Consider the following 22,324-nt stretch of genomic DNA (forward strand, 5'->3'; position numbering starts at 1 on the left):
ACACTTTCAAATTTAATCCTAACTTGCAACTTTTTTTTTTTCAACATTGAACTGTACTTGTTAAGTAAATCTGCAAATCTCTTACTCTGAAGATCATTAGTGCCAAAGTGTACAACAATATCACTTTTTGTGACCTAAAAGATATCTGCTCTACAACATGATCAACTTTTCCCCCTGGTCCTGTTCCAGCTATCCTTTTTGCTTAATATATTCCCAGTCTCCCTGACAATAGTCACCAACAGTAACTAGCTCCTGTGGGACCAGCACATTCTGCCCTGAAGATTGCCGCTGGATTGCCTGATGCACAGGAGTGAGCTCTGGCATTGAGTTGGGCAGCTGAGAGCTTGATGGGCTCCTCATTAATTCCTTCGAAGGCATCCATCCAACTCTTCAAGCTCTCATAGATGCCCATCAGAATGCTGAGTTGGTGCCTAATTTCTTCACACTCACTGCACCTAGCACACAGACAAAGACATCCTCCTTGGCTAGATCATGTCCTGTTCCAGAAAGGTCTGCAAAAATTTCACATTTCATACATTTTTTAAGACTATATTGCATTAGAGAATCGCCCTCTTCAGTTCTCCCTGAGCCATGGTACTCCTGCTGCTTTGTGCTTGTTGCTTTGCTGCTCTAGCCTGGGGTCATGATTCCATTTAAGTACAATTTAATTAACAATGAAATTTAATAAGATTAATAAATTTGATTGATTAATTGATAATACTATACTAAGCTAACAGAATCCTATTACAGTGCTAAGTATTATGCTATCTAGTTTTACGTTATACCGTACGCTATCTAGTTCAGAATATACGTTACGCTATTCCATATCAATCCAATATACTATAACAATGGTAGCAAGTTACGAACAGTACAAGGCTCTATGGACACTAAGTATTAACTTGCAAAACCGCTATCTGAACTCAAAATAAAATAGAGCGTGACTAGGACTATAAAGCTACTTCTAGAAAATAAATTAATATGAAAATTAAGTCAATAAAACAGCAAAAATATAGCCAAGAGTTATCCATTTGCCAGAGCTGTAAAATCTTCTCCTACAAGTGGTTAATCTCGTTCCTAAACCTATGTGATATGTGATCTTATCCAGAAACCCAAGTCATCAAAAGCAGTGGACTCTTCTTTGGGAGAAATAGGGCAGGACTGAATTTTAGAAGGATTAATGTTAAGTAATTACCTTCAACCTCATTCGAGAATTACCCGGAGCTTGGCATTTATGGAAATGCTGGTGGATATTCAAAAAAGCTGAAGCTGTTTGTGCAAGGCAAGATATGTCAAACTGGAAACTACATTACACTTTCATCACTATCATATGTTCTGCTATAAAAATCAATTTTGAATGCCTTTGTGATATTTTTCTGATAGTGTGCTTTCATCAGCAAAACTATGGATAGAATTTCCAGTTAGTGGACGAATGTCATCAACATAGAAGAAAAGAGTGAGAGAAAGAACTAAACCTTGGGGAACACCATTAGTGATAAAGTTAGGAGACAGAGAGCCATTTGTCATTGCACACAGAGAGCAATCAGAGAGGAAGCTGGATATCCCAATGCAAAAAAACAGTAGGCAGTCCATAAGATAAGAGCTTGTTTAGAAGCCACCTAGACCAAACAATATTTCACCTATATTTAAACAATAATTCACCAATAGATTGGCACTGACAGAATCTACATTGGCAATCACTCATCAGATGGAAAGTTTCAAAACAGTTTAAGAGTTGAGTCATGAATTTCTACATAACTTTGATAAGAGTACAGGTGAATGCAATGAGATAACAATTGGGAGTGATTTGCTCTTTTTTTGGAACTGGCTGGATAAGAGCAAATTCTCAATCACGAGAAACACCAGTGGAATAAGAGTATAAAAAAGGCAACACAGAACAGCAGTAAAGTTCAGATGCACAGTTTTTGAGAACAAGTGGAGAAATTTCATCTAGGACTTGGAGCTTTCTTGCATCAACTGTTCAGAATTCTAACATCTTTCTGCTGGAAGACCATGGGAGGCATGAGTGGAGCATACTGATTGAAATGTCAAACTACAGTTTGTTTATACAGTAAAACCTGATTAATTCAAAGTTCAAGTGACCAAAATACATCATTTTGATATAAATGGGCTCAAAGTATCTGTACAAGTTAAGAGCATGTTGATATTAACCAATTAAAAGAATTTTTTTTTATTTTAATTTTTTATTTCTTATTAACACTGCAGAATTTTAATTATTCTCATTTAAAATTTTAATAATCTTTTAGTTTCATTGTGGGCAGACAACATTCATGAAAAGATGGTTAACACTAAATTATTTCTGTCATATTGACTAAAATAATTTAGTCAATATGAAAAAAGGCAGCAATTGTTCTTTGAAGAAATTGAATAATTTTCTTGATGTGATAACAAGACAGAGAGAATCTATATTTTGGGATATTATTTACTGTTTAATACTTGCACAGCTGCCAACTTTTGACCTTCGGAAAGCTAGAGTTTATATATTTGTAGACAGAAGTAAAACAGGAAATTTTCTGCCAAATTTTTTGCCTGTTTTGGCCATAAAAATCACCCACCACCCTTCAAAAAAAAAAAAAAATAGAGAGAAATAGAAAATTTTTTGAAAAGGCAGTAGGTTTTGTGAAGTCAATATTGCCTCACAAATGAAATTTCTGACAAAATATACACTTTGTATTAAAATACAGCAATTGGGTTGTTTACCAGTACAAGATGCTTTTAAACATTAATTGCCTAATCTTTTTTTGTCTGTGGATTTCTGTGTGAATCATCTGTCATCAACTGATAACTGTTTTAAGAAAAATACTCTAGTACAATTCACACCTCTTCAGAAGTCATGAGTCAAAGTTCTGTTTATAACAACAGCACTGCTGTTCAGACTTGGAAGTCAAGGGCATTTCCAAAACTACATTAGAAAGTTGAATATTCTCTAACAGTTCACACTGCTATGAGGTAATAATAAAATGCCACAAATGACTTTAGATAACTTGTTATATTTCATTCTTCCATATGCACTTGTCAGCTCTCCAACCAAAGACCACACTGTACATCAATTCTTTCTTCTTTTGCAATGTTCTCAAATTGAAATTCACAAAATGTATCTGAAAACATCTAATTCTTTACCTTCAAATCGTATTGAGAAATACCAACAACTTAGCGTTTTTTCTTCTTTTTTTAGCAAAATCAATTCATATCCATTTGGTTCAAAAAACATGTTCTTCAACAATGTTACTGGATGATGAACTGGTTCTCCAAATATAATTATATTTAAGTTAAAGTTAAATGATATCTAACTTAGTGCTTCTGATAACCCAGTCAGATACTTCCATTCAGTTTGAAGCTAGTGGACTTGACTGGAATAAGAAATCATGCTTTGGACTTAGGAATGCAAGACAGAAAGTCACTGAATTAAACCCACAATTTACCAAATCTATTCAAATCTATTATATGGGTGTATTAAATATCTGAAGTTGTAAGACTTCATTGGTATCAGCATATAAATCACCTCAATGACACGTGTAAACTTCCATAAACACAGTTTCTTTTCTTTACTTTGTTTACCATATATATATAAAGCATATCATGTAAAAGTCAATCTGTTCTGACATCCAACACACTATCTCTCACTGACCTTTTGCAACTCTGATATTTCATTGAGAGAGGAGGATGTGGTTTTTGCTCATATTTCTAAACTTTATTGGCAGCATGAGTTAAGGATTGAAAATGCATAATTTATTTTCTTTGAAAATAAATTTTTAATTATATTAATTTTTAATAAACTTCAATTCTTTTATTAATCTCTACTGCTTTCTAAATTCAGGGAAGGCATCATACCAGGAACATATCATGTGTTGCATGGAAAATGAAAACCTACAGAACAGGGTTATTCTTTTTATTTTTTTGCTGATTAAACAAGTATGGAAAAATATTCTCGGGTGTTTATTGGAATTAAATTCAGATTTTAACACAGTTTTACTATTTTTTGTGAAAAGAAAAAGATGGAAAAAATCTATGGTACCAACTCTTATATGATGGTGAGATGGAGATTGGGTCAAACTGCGTCAGAAAAAGATGGATTCTCCACGGAAAATCTAGAGTTGGCAGATGCACTTGTAATCCAGGCATAAAAGGGTGACATTCCTCTCTTTTTTGCATTACTGCTTTCAGTAAACTTCATAACTAAGTGCAAACAGTTCTTGCCAATTACCTATGAACTAGTTACCAGCTTTATGTCATCAAGCACCTTGACTATTATGGTGGAAAGAAGCTTGTTTGTTTGTTATTTGGTTTTTAGGAGCATTAGCAACTAAGGCCATATTGCTCTGGGATATGCGGTGGTCATTCCCTGACCTTTCCGCATCCTCTGTATTTGGTGATGACTGGCTCGAATCCCGGTTTAATCAAGAAGCGTGTGCTATGCACTGCTGCTCCTTCCCATTTGGCTACGGAGGCACCTTGGAAAGAAGCAAAACAACAACCCTTGTTATTATGTGAAAATGGGGGGGGGACAACAACAAAAAAAAGAAACTGATAAAAAAAACTTTACATATCTCATTGTGAATTTCTTAAATATGGCTAATTTTTTTTAAATCCTTCCAATGCAAAAGTATTTTTTTTCTCTGAGGAAACTATTATTATTCTCTTCTTAACTGTATGCATACATGCAATGACTTTAAGATGCACAGCACCCGCACTGGAAAATCGCACATTTTGGATTATTCACAATCAATGTTATTGCAAATTGCCCCACACAGTGTAAACGAAATGGATCACATGTAACATGAGTTACAGTTATAGAAATGCTTGGCAAATTTCACATTCAGTTATTGCAGAAGTGAATAGAAATGCAAAATTTAAAAGTGCCCTATACTGTATAACAATACTACATATGGCACCTTTTCATTATAGCTCCAATTCTGTTATAATGATGTTTGCCTGTAGTTAATTTTGGCAGTCTTTTCAAATTATACAAGCTATTCAGAATTCATAAGATCCTATTCAGACTTTGAATTTTATTGCAAACATATTTAAAATAATCTGTATTAAAATGTAAATAAAATTCTATATCACTGTGGGGGAAACAGTAGCGATTCAGATTATACTATGCTGTCAAGTTCAGGCATGTTAAGTTCATTAGTCATTACTGAAGTGCAACAAAGAGCACAGAATGCTTTAATTCAATTAAAATGGTGCATTCAATTAGAATGCACCATTTTAATGGAATGAAGAATTGCCATAATTTTGCTGAAAGGAGAGAGTTTTTTTTTTTCTAAATGGTTTTCGATTCTTTTTGTGGTTCATTACCTGGAATATATTTTACAGTCATGTGATTGATCCCACTGATAAAACTTTGCTCTTAAATTTACTAGTTTATAAATATTAGTGTGTGTATGACAGACAGACAGACAGAGAGAGAGAGAGAGATCATATTCAACCATCTTTTGATATGAAGTGGTTTGATAAATTCCTTCCTTTCCATTACTTCTTACCATGCCTCAACTCTTTCCAAAATAATGGAGAAATCCATAAGCTGCCAACATATATACCATCTTTACACTTGCCATCTGATTAACAAAATGACAACATGGATTCTGCCAGCATTGATCAAAAGGTGGCATAAACTGAACATCTCTGTGATAGAATAGGGAATACATCTGTGAGGGATCATTAATTAATCTGACTGCCATTTTTTTTTGTTGGTGGCTATGAATTCAGCCATTTTTTTTTTTTTTTTTAATGACATGATAGTAGTAGTAGTAGTACGTGATGCAAGAAAGCAAGTGTATGAGCTTATGCAGCATCAGCCAAAAAAAAAAAAACACCATTCCCTCCAAATGGCTGTCCAATTCCTCCTTAAATTTATTTAAACTATCAACTTCCACAACGACAGACGGAAGTTTGTTCCAGCAATTAACCACCCGCTGGCTAAAGGCAAATTTCCGCACATCTATTCTACATCTGTGTTTTCTTAATTTGAATTTATGCCCCTTAGATTCGTAATCTAAACAAGTGGAAAGATCCCATCAGAATTCAGCGTGCCCAACCCATTCAAGGCCTTATACACCTCAATCAGATCACCGTGCAGGTGCCTAGTCTCCAGCCACTGCAATTTGCAGAACTTAAGCCTCTCTTGGTAAGAGGATCCCTTCATTCCCCTCACCAATCTTGTTGCCCTTCTCTGTACATGCTCAAGTAAATCTACATCCTTCCTAAAATGATGCCTCCAGACCTGTACGCAGTACTCAAGGCGTGGCCTGACCACTGCGTTATACAGAGGGATAATCACCTCCTTTTCCCTGCTAGCAAAATTCCTATATATCATTGACAAAACCCCATGACCTGTCCGGGCAGCCTGTCTGCATTGGTCAGAAAACTTCATATCTGACTGCACAATTACTCCCAGGTCTTTTTCATTTTCTACCACCTTAAGTGTAGTACCACACAGTTGGTACGTTTCTCTGGGGTTACTTCTACCCATATGCAGTACTTTGCATTTGTCAAGATTAAACTTCAGTTGCCACTTCTTAGCCCATCTGCCCAAATTATCTAGATCCTGTTGCAGTAGCACACTGACATTACTGTCATTAACAACCCTGCCAACCTTTGTATCATCTGCAAACTTCGACACTAAGCCTGATATACCTTCATCAATATCATTGATAAATATACATAATAACAGAGGACCCAACACCGAACCCTGTGGGACTCCACTAATAACATTAGTCCACGAAGAGCAGCACCCATTAATTACCACCCTCTGTCTTCTCCCACTCAACCATCCTTTTATCCATTGTAGCAACTTACCCTTAATACCATTCTGCTCCAATTTGTACAATAGTCTTTCATGCGCAACAGTGTCAAAAGCTTTCCTGAAATCCAAATATATGATATCAAAATTATTTTTTGCATCCAGTTCCTTTGTAACCACATCATAATATCCTATCAAATTTTTCAGACAAGACTTTCCCTTAACAAACCCATGCTATGTCTGAATTATTGCTGCAGCCTTGTGTAGATGATGCTGCAATGCATCTTTAACCAGTGACTCCATTATTTTACCTGGAACAGAAGTTAAACTAACTGGTCTGTAATTACTCATGTCACCCTTCGACCCCCCCTTTGTGAATTGGGGATACATTTGCACATCTCCAGTCCGTGTGGACCTCCCCTGAGTCCAAGGATGCTCTCATAATTATGGCTAAGGGTTTGCTTAGTTGCTTTGCCGCCGCCTCTAATATAACTGGATAGATCCCATCCACCCCAGGTTCTTATGTTTAACTTCAACGATTTCTCCTCCACTTTGCTCTCAGTTATTACAAAATCATTAAGCACCATGGTACAATTTGATAACCTTCTGGCATTTTCAAATCTTAATAACTCCTCATGTGTGAATATAGATGCAAAATACTCATTCAGTTTGTTTGCTATCTGAGCAGGATCATCAACAGTCGAACCATCGATATCAAGTGGACCAATCAGATTCATCCCCTTCTCTTTTAGAGTTTATATAAGTAAAGAAATCCTTGCTGTTTTTCTTAGCATCTTTTGCCAAAGATTTCTTGTAATCTGCCTTTGCCTGCCTAACCTCCTTTGTGACCTGATTACATGATGATATCATGTCGATGATGATATTGTTTTAAGTCCTCACAGGCTTGTTCCCTATTCTATCATAGAGATGTTCAGTTTATGCCACCTTCTGATCAATGCTGGCAGAATCTATGTTGTCATTTTGTTAATCAGATGGCAAGTGTAAAGATGGTATATGTTGGCAGCTTATGGATTTCTGCATTATTTTGGAAAGAGTTGAGGCATGGTAAGAAGTAATGGGAAGGAAGGAATACTGTGGCTAATGTACCTGACCTCTATACAAATTCCATGGCCCAGTTTCTCAAATATTCACCACCAATTCCTTAAATCCCAGTCTCCTCTCCCAGTAATTCCTAGGTAAGGAAAAGAAAATCTTATCTTATTGCTTGGGGACAAAAAAAAAAAAAAAAAAAAATGGCTGAATTCACAGCCACCAACAAAAAAATATGGCAGTCAGATTAATTAATGATCCCTCACAGACTTGTTCTCTATTTTATCACAGAGATGTTTCGTTTATGCCACCTTTTCTACAGATGATTCAACAAACACTTCTGAATTATCAACGGTAATTCTGCCACTTTCTTCCAAACACTTGCATTGATTAGTCAACATCAACTTCAACTCAATGCTCACCAAACCCTTCCTGTTCTTCATTTATCCCTTCTACTTCTATTGTTTGAATCTTCTAATATATTTCTGTTGATTTTTACTCCATTTAAATCCCACTGAAACTGTACACTCACAAAAGGTAATTATATAATATATTGCCAAAACATCTGGACACCCCTGGAATTTGGGTAAACTGAACCATGCCAGACATGGAGGTGTCAGAAATAGGCATGAAGATAGCTACATTCACACTATAAGTAACCAGATCAACAAAATATAAGATGGGGTGATGTGTTGAGCTTAGTGACCTCCAAAGGGAAAGTCACTAAGCTCAATACGCCTATTATGAAATTACAATCATATTTCTAATATGACAGCATAGGATGCCATATTAGAAATCAATCTGTTCATGCTGTTATAGTAAAACCACAACGCCCGCAAATAATTTTTACAGCCCACGTGGAATGTGAACTAAAACAGCTTTTTAGAGAATCACGCCACTGTGTGTATAGGCATGCATGTGTCAAGCTCAACTGTATCAAATGTGTACTTGTAGTCCACTGTAGTCATGTGTACACTAAATACAGTTATATACATATCGATCTTTTCATATTGTAAAATTCTCCTATTTTGATATAACTTGTTCATTGTATTGAATTTGTTATTCATTTGTACTGAATTTACAAAAAATCATTCTTAAAAATGTTCCAAAAGAGGAAAATTGATTTAGAGTGTCGTGTTTTTAATCAAAAGGTGGACTGAAGACCATTTCTTCATTGAGTACGACGAAAAAACATTTATGCTTGATATCATCATGTCGTTTTAAATTATATTCTTTAAAAAGTGACTGTCACTTTTTAAAGAATATTTAAAACAACATGATGATATCATGCATAAATCTTATGATCAATATACAAAGGAGTGTTGCAAAAAGAAGAGTGTCCGACGTTACAAACCGAATTAAGAAAACAACAAAACACTGAAAAGGTATCAGTCAAGAAATTTATCTGCTTTAAGTGTCAGTTATCAAGTTGCTCATTTGATCACCTTTGAAAGCTAACCGTTTGGTGATGGTGTGAATTTGAACGTTGTTTGTTAAAAAGCTGTAGAAGAAATTTGTCCGGAGAAACGAACAATGATACAGACATTAGTTTGTCTTGACAAACAATCATGTGAAGGGTAGAAGATATTGGAAAGAATTTGTTCAAATAACCTTTGGAAAACATAAAACAAATGAAATATTTTAGTGTGGAACTGGATGACAGTACTGATGTAAATGACACAGACCAACTCCTTATCATACGTGGAATTAATGATAATTTTGTACTAGTTGAAGGTTTAGGTGATCTACAGAGTATGCAAGGAACAACTACAGGTGAAAATCGTTTTGAAAATTTTTGCCAATCTATTGAAAAGTTAGTTTGTTTGTTGTTTGGTTTTTAGGAGCATTAGCAACTAAGGCCATATTGCTCCAGGATATGCGGTGGTCATTCCTTAACCTTTCCGCATCCTCCGTATTTGGTGGTGACGGGCTCGAACCCCGGTCTAATCAAGAAGCGTGTGCTACGCACTGCTGCTCCTTCCCACCTGGCTACGGAGGCGCCTGAAAAGTTAGATTAAATATTAAAAACTTGGTAGGAGTCACAACTGGTGGTGCAAAAAAAATATGATTGGTGAAAACACTGGGCTTATGGGTAGAATAACCAAGAAAATGATGGATATCAGAGCTGAACCTCCAAATGGAATTCACAGCATTGTGCATCAAGAAGCTCTGTGTGAGAATGAATCTCCAACACATTACGAATGTGGTTATTTAAACTGTAAGTTTTATAAGATCACATGGCCTTAATCACTGTATGTTTCAACAGTTAGAAACTGAAGCTGAATACAAAGTTGTAATTTTACACAGCGCAGTGAGATGGCTTTGTCATGGCAGTGTTATATCGTTTCTTTCAACTGCATCATGAAATTGATATTTTTATGACAGAAAAAGGGAAACCAATAAAACTATCAAATACGGTGTGGCTGTTTGATCTTGCAATCCTTACAGACATGTTTAATCATTAAAATGCTCTTGATTTAAAACTACAAGGGAAATAAAAATTGGTCTCTGATAATTGGTGAAATCAAATCATTTCAGAATAAGTTCTTATTATTTAAATCACAAATTGAGTGAGATAATTTAGTTCACTCTGAAGGTTGTATCGAGCTAAAAGAAAAGACATATTTCCAAAGAATTGTTGCCTCTCATAATTACAATTACTTTAATTAAAAAAGTCAATGACTTTCAAACTTTTTTTAGTTTGAAAGTCAATTTGCTAATATAAGATCTGAAAAAGACATAAGCTTGTTTGAGAATCCATTTACTACTGTGGTTGAAAACTAATCCCAGTTTGTAACTTGAACTTATTGATCTTCACACCAAAACAGTTTGTACAAGGCTCTCCCATCTGAACATTTTCTGCTCATATATAAAAGAAAATGCCATGAAAATGGCTACTTTGTTCGGATCAATGTATGTTTGCGAGCAGATTGTTTCACGCATGAAATCAAATAAATATTTAAAAAGAAACAGAATAACAGATGATCACCTTCATTCCATATTGAGAATTGGTATCACAAATTTTGAACAGTTATCTAAAAACATTTAGCGTCATTCAATTCATTAAATGTTAAGTTTTGTTCAGTAAATGTTATTTATTATTGTACTTAATAAAATTTTCCAATATTTTCAATTTTAGGTGTATCGTTATATTTTATTCACCTTAATACTGAAAAGCAGTGATCCTTTTCAGATTATAAATTTCCAAAAGTGAGTATTTAAAAGCAAAAAGTAAGGTTTAAAAAAAAATAATAAAAATAAAGTTTTTTTTTTTTTGAAAACAAAAAAAAAGTCATTTTTATAATTTTAATACAGCAGACTCTCGATTTAATGGGATCGGATTAACTGGGACACCTCAAAATTCCAAATTAAAAAAAAAAAAAAAAAACCAGCAGAAATTATAAAATTCAAGTAGGTATAAACAGATGTTTTGCAAGTCGTAAAAAAGCAACAAGAAGCGGCGTTATGTCATCATTAGGATATTGGTGTGCCTATATCTTGCAAACCCCGCTGTCTTCACACCCGCCACTAAAAAAAAAAAAAACACCTCACCACATGTTGAGTTTGTTTTAGTACATTGATTGTTGTGTTCCATCACACCGCAAAAGGCAAATTTTATTTTGTTATGCGTGTCAGGGACAGAGATGTTGGAATTTTTTTTTATAGTAACTTTTTTTTTGTTTGTTTAGAAATCGCCAAAATGATTGGCAAATGCAAGCATTGTGCTTTCATTTAAACAAAAACTTGAAATTATTCAAAAGTTCGAAAATGGTGCATCTGTTAAATCTCTAAAGAACCATTATAACGTTGGTGACCAAACCATATGCGACATTGTAAAGAATAAAGGGATAAAGGAAAGCATCACATTGGACACGCAAGTAGTGCTTGGTAAGTTCTTTATCTAGGTTGCTGAACATTTTTCAACACAGCAAGTCCCCGACTTACATTACGTTATTTATAATTTTTTTTATATGACTTAAGATTTCAAGTGAAGGGGACACACATTTCACCATAATGTAACAACTCACAGAATTCCAGGTATCGGTATTATCACAAATGCAATAAGATCGAGTTTACTACACGTTTATAATTAATTGCACTAACAAAAAAAAAAAAAAAAGCCCAGTAACCAAGAAAGTGCAAATTGTTTTTGTTTTATGGCAGTAACCTCCAGAAATGTGCTTTCGTAAAATGTGAGCTTGCGTGGAGTGATAGTGAGTTTTCGCCTTAACACTGAAGTTCTTTTCAGAAAATTTCATTCTGACCATTTTCATGGTGCCAACTAAGAGAACAAGTGACAATGGTACTAGTAAGTCTATCAAGAAAAGGAAAGAGATCGAGTTGGATCAGAAAATTAAAATAATAAGAATGTACGAAAATGACCAAATATTTAACAAATATCACACGAAATTCAGATTTGTCAGTGCCAAAGGTGAACACAAAGGAGAAAGACAGAATACGAGACGTGGTCGGCATCAACGAAGGTCAACAATAATAACCGAGGCTATGAAATACATACCAGTTTTCACAGTACAATAGCATGCATTTTTTTTTTTCCCTTTTATGTTTTCTTTTCTTACGTGCCACTCCAGCTACTTTACTGCTGTCCCAAGATAAAGTTTTTAATTGAACCGATTAAAAATATATAACTATTTTTCTTCATTCTTCTGAGGATATTATGTGGTTTGAATTTTGGCATATCAGTGATATAGTAGCAATATTTTATTAGTCATTCCCGAGTTACACAAATTTCGACTTACATAAAAAGTCCTGGAACATATCTATTACGTATGTCGGGACCTTACTGTATTTTTGGATTAACCGGGAAATTGATTATCTGGGAATATTTTTTTTACCATCTATCCTGGAAAATCGAGAGTCTACTGTAAAATCTAAAAAATAAATCACTGACATAGATTTGTTGCACATAAAAGCATCGGGAATTTGCATTTTTTATATATATGGATGAAAATAAAAAACGGTAACACGAAAAAAGAAACTTCCCTTTTACATGGAACAAGATATGGAAAATGTAAACACACTAATTTTTCTGAACTCACTCAGTGCGGCCCACGAAAGGAAAGGGTTTTTGTTTCCGTAAAGGTGAGTACAATGGTCTCAGAAAGTTTTTAAATTCTGTACAGTGGGATCAACTGACGATATTACCAACATTAAATTCTAAGTGGGAAGCATTCAAGGAATTAATCATGGATGCTACTAAAAGTTTCATACCATTAAGAAATATTGTTCAAGGTTTGGGCCTAAATGGTTATCTAATGAACTAATGAGACTCTTAACAGGGAAGAAAAATGCATGGGATGCATATAAATTATCAAGCGACTCAGAAGCCAATGGCAGATATAAGCTAGTCTGTAATCAGGTCACAAAGGAGGTTAGGCAGGCGAAGGCAGATTATGAGAAATCCTTGGCAAAAGATGCTAAGAAAAATAGCAAGGATTTCTTTACTTATAAACTCTAAGAGGAAGGGAATGAATCTGATTGGTCCACTTGACATTGATGGTTCGACTGTTGATGATCCTGCTCAGACAGCAAACAAACTGAATGAGTATTTTGCATCTACATTGACACACATGAGGAATTATTAAGGTTTGAAAATGGCAGAAAGTTATCAAATTGTAGCACGATACTTAATGATTTTGTAATAACTGAGAGTAAAGTGGTGGAGAAATTGTTGAAGTTAAACATAAGAAAAGCACCTGGGGTGGATGGGATCTATCCAGTTATATTAAAGGAGGCAGCAAAGCAACTAAGCAAACCCTTAGCCATAATTATGAGAGCATCCTTGGACTCAGGGGATCGAAGGGTGACACGAGTAATTACAGACCAGTTAGTTTAACTTCTGTTCCGGGTAAAATAATGGAGTCGCTGGTTAAAGATGCATTGCAGGATCATCTAGACAAGACTGCAGCAATAATTCAGACACAGCATGGGTTTGTTAAGGGAAAGTCTTGTCTGACAAATTTGATAGGATATTATGATGTGGTTACAAAGGAACTGGATGCAAAAAATAATTTTAATATCATATATTTGGATTTCAGGAAAGTTTTTGACACTGTTGCTCATGAAAGACTATTGTACAAATTGGAGCAGAATGGTATTAAGGGTAAGTTGCTACAATGGATAAAAGGATGGTTGAGTGGGAGAAGACAGAGGGTGGTAATCAATGGGTGCTGCTCTTCGTGGACTAATGTTATTAGTGGAGTCCCACAGGGTTCAGTGTTGGGTCCACTGTTGTTTTGTATATTTATCAATTATATTGATGAAGGTATATCAGGCTTAGTGTCGAAGTTTGCAGATGATACAAAGGTTGGCAGGGTTGTTAATGACAGTGATGGCAGTGTGCTACTGCAACAGGATCTAGATAATTTGGGCAGATGGGCTAAGAAGTGGCAACTGAAGTTTAACCTTGACAAATGCAAAGTACTGCATATGGGTAGAAGTAACCCAGAGAAACGTACCAACTGTGTGGTACTACACTTAAGGTGGTAGAAAATGAAAAAGACCTGGGAGTAATTGTGCAGTCAGATATGAAGTTTTCTGACCAATGCAGACAGGCTGCCCGGACAGGTCATGGGGTTTTGTCAATGATATATAGGAATTTTGCTAGCAGGGAAAAGGAGGTAATTATCCCTCTGTATAAGGCAATGGTCAGGCCAGGCCTTGAGTACTGCGTACAGGTCTGGAGGCCTCATTTTAGGAAGGATGTAGATTTACTTGAGTGTGTACAGAGAAGGGCAGCAAGATTGGTGAGGGGAATGAAGGAATCCTCTTACCAAGAAAGGCTTAAGTTCTGCAAATTGCAGTGGCTGGAGACTAGGCACCTGCACGGTGATCTGATTGAGATGTATAAGGCCTTGAATGGGTTGAGCACGCTGAATTCTGATGGGATCCTTCCACTTGTTCAGATTACGAACCTAAGGAGGCATAAATTCAAATTTAGAAAGGACAGGTGTAGAATAGATGTGCGAAAATTTACCTTTTGCCAGCGGGTGGTTAATTGCTGGAACAAACTTCCATCTGTTGTTGTTGTGGAAGTTGATAGGTTGAATAAATTTAAGGAGGAACTGGACAGGCATTTGGAGGGAATGGTGTGATTTTTTTTTTTTTTGGCTGATGCTGCATAAGCTCATACACTTGCTTTCTTGCATCACATGCCACCACTACTACTACGGATCAAATCTAACTTTCAACATGGCCCTTGTACTGGGAAAGGTTGGACAGCACTGCCCTAGATCAATAGATGTTGTGTAATCAGCAAACTTTCCTAGGAATGTCATTTGATATTGAAATCGTCAACTATTCATGTGATTACCACCAGCACTCATGGTTTGAGGCATTGCACATAGCTAGCAGTAATAGTACCATGAATCACAATAGGGGAGTGCACTTGCACCCCATTATGGAATCTTGTGTTTTGCAGTGCGATGAGTGCTTCCGGTAGTCACATATACTTAATTCTGCTCTACCAACACCAGACTCTTGATGCATGATCGTGCTCAGTTAATTTTACTGTTTTAACCAACATATATATATACTGCAATAGACCATTTACCGACTAAGCCGATGAAGAGGCACTTTGTCTTGTCTCGAAAGCTGCTGTATATTTTATTAGTTTTTTCTATATTTTAACACTTTTATTTTATTTTGCAGTTTATATCTGTTTTAATATTTTATGTCAATATTTATTTATTTTAATAAATTTATGTTAATTCAGTTTGTTGATCATCGCTAGAAAGTTTTGTGAGACAGAGATATGTTGGAAAAAGTCATTAAAGACTTGAAACGAAACAGAGGTGGGTGTTAGAAGAGTTGATCCTTCAACAAGATCAACTGTTCTAAGATCTCACACATTCACCAACAACTTACTGCATTAGAACATTTTGCAAAAGAAACACTGATAAAACTTTTAAAACATGGTGGCCATTGTTTAAATGTTGGCATACGTAAATTTAAATCTGAACACAGTCCAGATTTAAATCCTTATGATTAGTGTATGTGCAGATTATCTAAAATGCTGTATCAACAGACATAATTCAAAATGTCTCACAACTAAAGAAAATAATCAAAATATGGATAGTATGTCTAATGAGTTCAGATTTGCTCCTTTTTAATAATTTCTTTATTTGAATAGTTGTTACAGATTCAGAACAATGACATTTTGAGCAATATCTGACTTGCAGAATATAAATTGAGGCCCACAATAACAATTTATTATTTTGTTTTCTTGTATGTAGATTAATATGTTATACATTTTTACATTCAGTTACTCAATGACCAATCTATACATACTCAGAAATTAATCACAAGAACTGAAATGAAAGTGGTATGCTATCTTTTTTTTTATTATTATTATTTTTTCATATATATGAATAACCTGGAATGATTTCAAAATATCATGAAGAAACACCCCACCAGAGCCTACCCCTGTCAGAAACTAACTACACACACACACACACTTGAGCAAATCACTCATGAAAGAGTTAATTACATGCTGGATGATACATTTCCACTTATCGCTATCCATGATAACGTGTAGCATTTGGAGTTTATACTGTCTTAGGTTCAGCTGTTGTCTCAAATTTCTTAACAGAATAGAGGTACTGCAAGCTGATCATTACCTTGACATGTTGATTTTCTAAGACTTTGAATAAAAGTTATGCGAAAGACCTTTATGTGGGAGATATATATATATATATATATATATATATATATATTTATAAATTTTAAGTGTGTATATATATATATATATATACACACACACTTAAAATTTATTAAAAATTTGACACTTTACTCTGTTCTTTTTATATACAATTTTAAATGGTTTATTCACTCCCAGAAGTATAAATTAGACAAAAAGCTTAATCCCTATTTCCTATCAAAAGGCACACTTAATACACTAAAAGTCAGTAGTATGTACTAACTTTTAGTGTTAGTAGACTTTTACAGGTCTCCACAGAAATTGTGCACTTAGAAGCATCCTTGGGAGACCTGTAAATATGGAAACAAGAGCTGGTTAAGTTTTTTGTCTAATTTCTAATTCATACTCAATAAACCATTTAAAATTGCACATAAAAGCACATGGAGTCAAATGTAATGAAATTTAGACATGGAATCAAGTGTTAAAAGCATGGTAAACAAAATTTTTAATAAATTTTGTTTACCAAGCTTTCCACAGTTTTGCTTAGACATGGCGTCCCAGTTATAATGTAAAATTTTTGACATGTAACTTAATTTATAAACAAAGTTCCTGTGTGCCAGTCATAAATAAAATGTCTACTGGAAGACTGTTTTCATGCACATGCAAAACTTCTCGCTAACATCATGGATGTTTTTTTTTTTTTCCAATAAAAAAAAGCGGGTTATTATTATGATAAGAAGTGGTGCATTCAGAAATTCATCAATACAGCTTTCTGCAGCTGAAGCAAAACTAGCACCGGTACTCACATAGAAACAAGCATAAAGCAACAGGGTTAACATCTCACTTCTTTGTTAATAGGCCTCAGTGTAGATGTCAGAATACAGTAGCAAACAGACAGCAACTATGCTATTATGTTTTACTTTTTTTTTTTTTTTTTTTTATGTGAACCCCAAACACGAGAGGTATTAGAACCTATAGTACTTAGTACCGTGCTTGGGTTAAAAAAGCATGGGTTGAAGGAGAGGGATGCCGGAAACTTTGCTCTAGAGACTAAACATGGTGAAACACACTTATTATAGAATGTACTGTACTGCAGTGCGATGAGCACTAGTGGTCATCACATGTACGTAATTCTGTTCTACCGACACCAGACTCATGATACATGACCATGCCCAGCTGACTTGTGCTATTGTAACCATCAATATATACTGAAGTACACCATTCACCGACCAGCTGATGAAGAGGCACTTCGCTTTGAAAGCTTCTATGTATTTTAATGCTTTTATTATATTATATTTTAACGCTTTTATCTTATTTTATCTGTCTTATCTTATGTATATATCATTTTTATTTTAATAAATTTATTTTAACCAGTTAGTCAGTCATCGCAAGAAACTTGGATGATATGCAACCCGACGCACAAGGTCTGTTTTCTAACAGACCAACAGAAATCCAACAATAACTATTTCTTTGTCTGTCTGTCCACATGCAATGATTCGACTCCAAGTGCATGGATTTTTGTGAAATTTTACATTTGGGCCCTTTAATAAGATATGTCAACTGATCTAATATTTCATTAAAATCAGACTAATAGAAATCCAGCAATTATTATTTTTCCATACTATATCGCACAGGGGTACCCTGGTATCCGAGTCCCTGCAGTTATGGGGTTACAAATAATACATAAAAAAATATGAAAATAAAAAATATAATAGTATCTATGTACTTTGTTTCGACTTGCTTTGAGACACCTCTACTACACATTTGACTATTTCTGTCCTGCTCTTCCTGCGAGCATCCTGTTGACTAGACTATCTAGTCAGTTTCTCATTTACTGTTGCTTGTAGTAGATACGTCTGATATTTTCAATAATTTTTATGTTAAGTGAATTATTAGTTTTCTTATTTTTATTAACCATGCATTCAAAATGAAGTGCCGATGAATAAAACATCATCAAAAAAAAAAAAAAGACAACACAAAAGTTATGGTTCAGATGTTAAATTACAAATGAGGAGCTAGCAGAATTAGACCAACTACCCACAGAAAGAGGAAGCCAAAAATGATGACATGATGGAATCAACAGAGGATAAAGATTTGAAAATTAAAGAGTTAGGAGAAGCCCTTGAGAAAATTGACCAAAGACTTGAATATTTTTGTGAGAACAACCCTCTTCATGATTGTGCAGCAAAAGTTAAGCATGGAGTTAAAGACATAACTAAATGCTATGACACAATTTTATCTGAAAAAAAAAAAAAAAAAAAAACAAACAAACCCGGATTGATTCTTTATTCATAAAACTGAAAATTAGTCTAACTTCAATAACCTTTACTTAACCAAACATTGTTCAGCATATTATAATAAAAAATGTCTATTAAAATAATTGTTTCATTTTTCAGTTCCTTCAATCCTTTTTTTTTTTTTTTTTTTTACTAAGTAAAATTACAAAATACACATTACAAAAATTTGGTTCCCGTTTTAAGTGGAAATTTCTAGAACCAATTATTCTTGGATAATGAGGACCCCCTCTATATATCATATATTGTAGCTGAAGCACTGAATTGGCAATTTGGTGGATGTGTGGAAACAAAATTTTCTCTGTCTACACATATAAGTTGTTGCTTTTTTTTTGCTGTAAATCATGAATTATTACGGTTTCTTAATGTATAACACACTGCACACATTAACTGACTTGTTTATCTTATTTTCAGCTGTAGCTTCAAACATTTTTTCCTTGAAATTGTGAAACACCCTGCATATATTGAAAGTAGAAATTGAATATGATAGCAAATCTTTACAGGAAGGAGAGAGGAGGTTATTTTGCTGCTTCTTTTTTTTTTTTTTTTTCTTTTTTTTTGTTATAAATGATGAATTATTACTATTTGCTATTAGTTAATAGTAACACTTTGCATACACTGACTAACTTGTTTTAAACTATTTACACTGATTAAAAATAAATAAAATAACTTAAGAAAAATTAAATGCAAAAGAAAAAGTAGCATAATTACCTTTTCCCACAATATATCAACAAATAAATAAAAGTGGGCACTTGTTGAAGCATACAAGGCAAACAGTTTTTGTACTGCTATAACCAGCTCTGAAAGTGATCTTTTCTGTTCTGCTTGAACTTCACACCATAACGTTAGCAACTCCTTAAAAAAAATATATATATAAATAAATAAAAACTTTTTATAAAGTGAAACAAAACTTTTTATAAAATGAATCTAGTGTTCAGAATCATTTTGGTTGAGAAACATTTGCAGATTTTTTGATTTTCATAAAAAAGTAAAATAATTACCATCTCATCTCTGATACTTATCTATTAATTTCCATTAAAATTAATTCCAGATAAAAATTCATATTAAATTTTTTTGGTCCAAGAAAAGTTTTCAAAATATTTTCATATTCGGGGCACATACAAAGCAGCTTGCTATTTCAAACATTTATAATGACTAAAAATTCAGATAAAAGGAAAACAAAAAACAAAGCTAAATACATCCAGTTTTTTGTTGCAGTTTTGCAGTGGTTTTCATATTTGCCAGAAGCACTACTATGGAAAAAACAGAATGGCAGATTTCAAAGGTGCAGAGAAATCAATGTGTTTTAGTTTACTTAATCTTTAAAAATTTTTACTAGCAGACCCTCTGTGTACACCGGCCTCCGTAGCCGAGTGATCAGGAGCGGGAGTGCAGTAGCACACATTCTTTGAGTAGACCGGGGTTCAAGCCCCTGACTGCTGAATACGGTTGGTCTGCCAACCCGCACTGGACCAGCATGGCAGATTATGGTCCATTTCCCTCAGCATGAACTGTTAAGGAGGCTTCCATCCTGCAGTGGGTTGATAATGGCTGCACTTTACCTTTTTTACCTCTGTGTACAAATGGCAAAGAAACATCGTGAAAAGTGAATGTTGTAATACAGACTAGGAAAACCAAATAGCTTATTGTGAACAATGAAACACATACCAATAGGCTGTGATCATCTGCTGTATGTATCTATCTGTATGTATTCATCGTCATGGTTTTTGATACTAGTTATTTTTATATCTTATCAACCTAGCTCTTTTGTTAATTCTGCAGAATTTTTGTTATTTTTAATTGTTTATATGTCACGTATAAGGATGGTCCCAAAAGTAATACAGTAGGTATTACTTTTGGAACTTGCGAAACCAAGACTCAAACTGCTTTAATGCAGTTAAATCTTGCAGAAAAAGGATGTACCAATTTCATGTTTCTATCATAATCCATTTTTGTGCCAAAGTTTTACAATGGACAAACGATGAACCTAAAATATTAGGTCAAGTAATATGAAGGCTAACACTGAAATCGAAATATTACATGGCAAAAAACCAAATATGAAACCCACATAACTGTTGTCATCTTGAAACTTGTATAAACAAAAGTACATAAACCTATCAAGTGTCAGAACCCCCAATAAACAAAGGAACACAAGCTGGACTAAATTATGACAGGATTACTAATTACCAGCATATGAACACAAATGCCCATCTTCATATGGCAATTTTGGTCCCTTTTTTGTCACGTCATTAGTGAAGAACTAGGTGAGACTGAATGACCTAAAGTTAAAGAACTTTTTTATACTTGATGGGGACAGTCATTTTATTATAGACAGAAAAGAGAACTCTATCGACATTACAAAAAAGGGGGAGACAATATGGAAGGGGGAAGAGGAAGCAATGCAGGATTATCTAGATAAGACTGCAGTTATAGTTCAGACACAGCATGGGTTTGTTAAGGGGCACTCTTGTTTGACCAACTGATTTGATACTAGATGTGGTCACAAAGGAACTGGGTGCAAAAAAGAATTTTGATATCCTAGGGATAATTGTGCAGTCAGATGCGAAGTTTTCAGAGCAGTGCACACAGGCTGCCAGCGTAGCTTATAGGGTCTTGTCAATGATATACAGGAACTTTGCTAGCAGGGATAAAGTAGGAAATTATCCCTTTGTATAAGACAATGGTCAGGCCACACCTTGAGTACTGAATACAGGTGTCTGGAGGTCTCATTTTAGGAAGGATATAGAGCTGTTGGTACAGAAAAAAGCAATGAGATTGGTGAGGGGAACAAAGGGGTGTTCTTACCAAGAAAGGCTTAAGTTCTGCAAATTGCAGCATCTGGGGACTATGCACCTGCAAGGTGATCTGATTGAGGTTTATAAGGCTTTGAATGGTTTGGGCAAGCTCAATGGTGATGAGATTCTTCCTCTTGCTCAGATTATGCACTTGAGGGGGCATAAATTCAAATTGAGGAAAGACAGTTGATAGCTTAAATAAATTCAAGGAAGAACTGGACAAACTTTAGGAGCGAATGGATAGGTGAAATAGGAAGGGTTTTTTTTTTTTTTTTTCCGGCTGATGCTATATAAGCTTGCTTTCTTGCATCATATGCCACTACTAATGCCAATGCTAATGTATTTAGGGATTAAAGTAATACACACTAAATCAGTGGCATTCAACTTTTTTTTTTGTTAAAATACTTCTTACACTTTTTATCAAAGAATACTGTACCCCGTTTATATATGTATATATATTTGAATAATGACGAAAGTTTAAAAAAAAAATAAATAAATATTGAGCTTTCATTAGAGGCAGCAACATGCAAATCCTCCATATGAAGCCAAGATATATCCAATATTTTAAAATTAAATAAAAAAATAAAACATAAGCCAGTAGTATGGCAAAAACTTTAAATCCAATTAATAAGACCGACATAAATTAAAAATAATGCCAATTACATAATAATTTACACTAATTACACTATTAGATAGTGTAGTATTGACAATTAATTAATTAAATTTATTGATCTTATTAATTTAAAATATCATGCCCCAGACT

At 34.4% G+C, this 22,324-nt stretch overlaps 1 protein-coding gene across 2 annotated transcripts in view; it reads right to left on the minus strand.

The window, feature by feature from the left end:
* Positions 1–22,324, minus strand: part of LOC150086811 (uncharacterized) — a 281,569-nt gene that overhangs the window by 163,979 nt on the left and 95,266 nt on the right. For both annotated transcript variants that reach the window (XM_090372770.1, XM_090372769.1), the window contains exon 6: positions 19,478–19,621. In XM_090372770.1, coding sequence (XP_090228896.1) covers positions 19,478–19,621 — 144 coding nt within the window. The remainder of the gene's footprint in view (positions 1–19,477; positions 19,622–22,324) is intronic.

The sequence above is a fragment of the Mastigoproctus giganteus genome, chromosome 4 (assembly GCF_048544385.1).
Source record: "Mastigoproctus giganteus isolate SK-2022 chromosome 4, ASM4854438v1, whole genome shotgun sequence".
NCBI lineage: Eukaryota > Metazoa > Arthropoda > Arachnida > Uropygi > Thelyphonidae > Mastigoproctus > Mastigoproctus giganteus.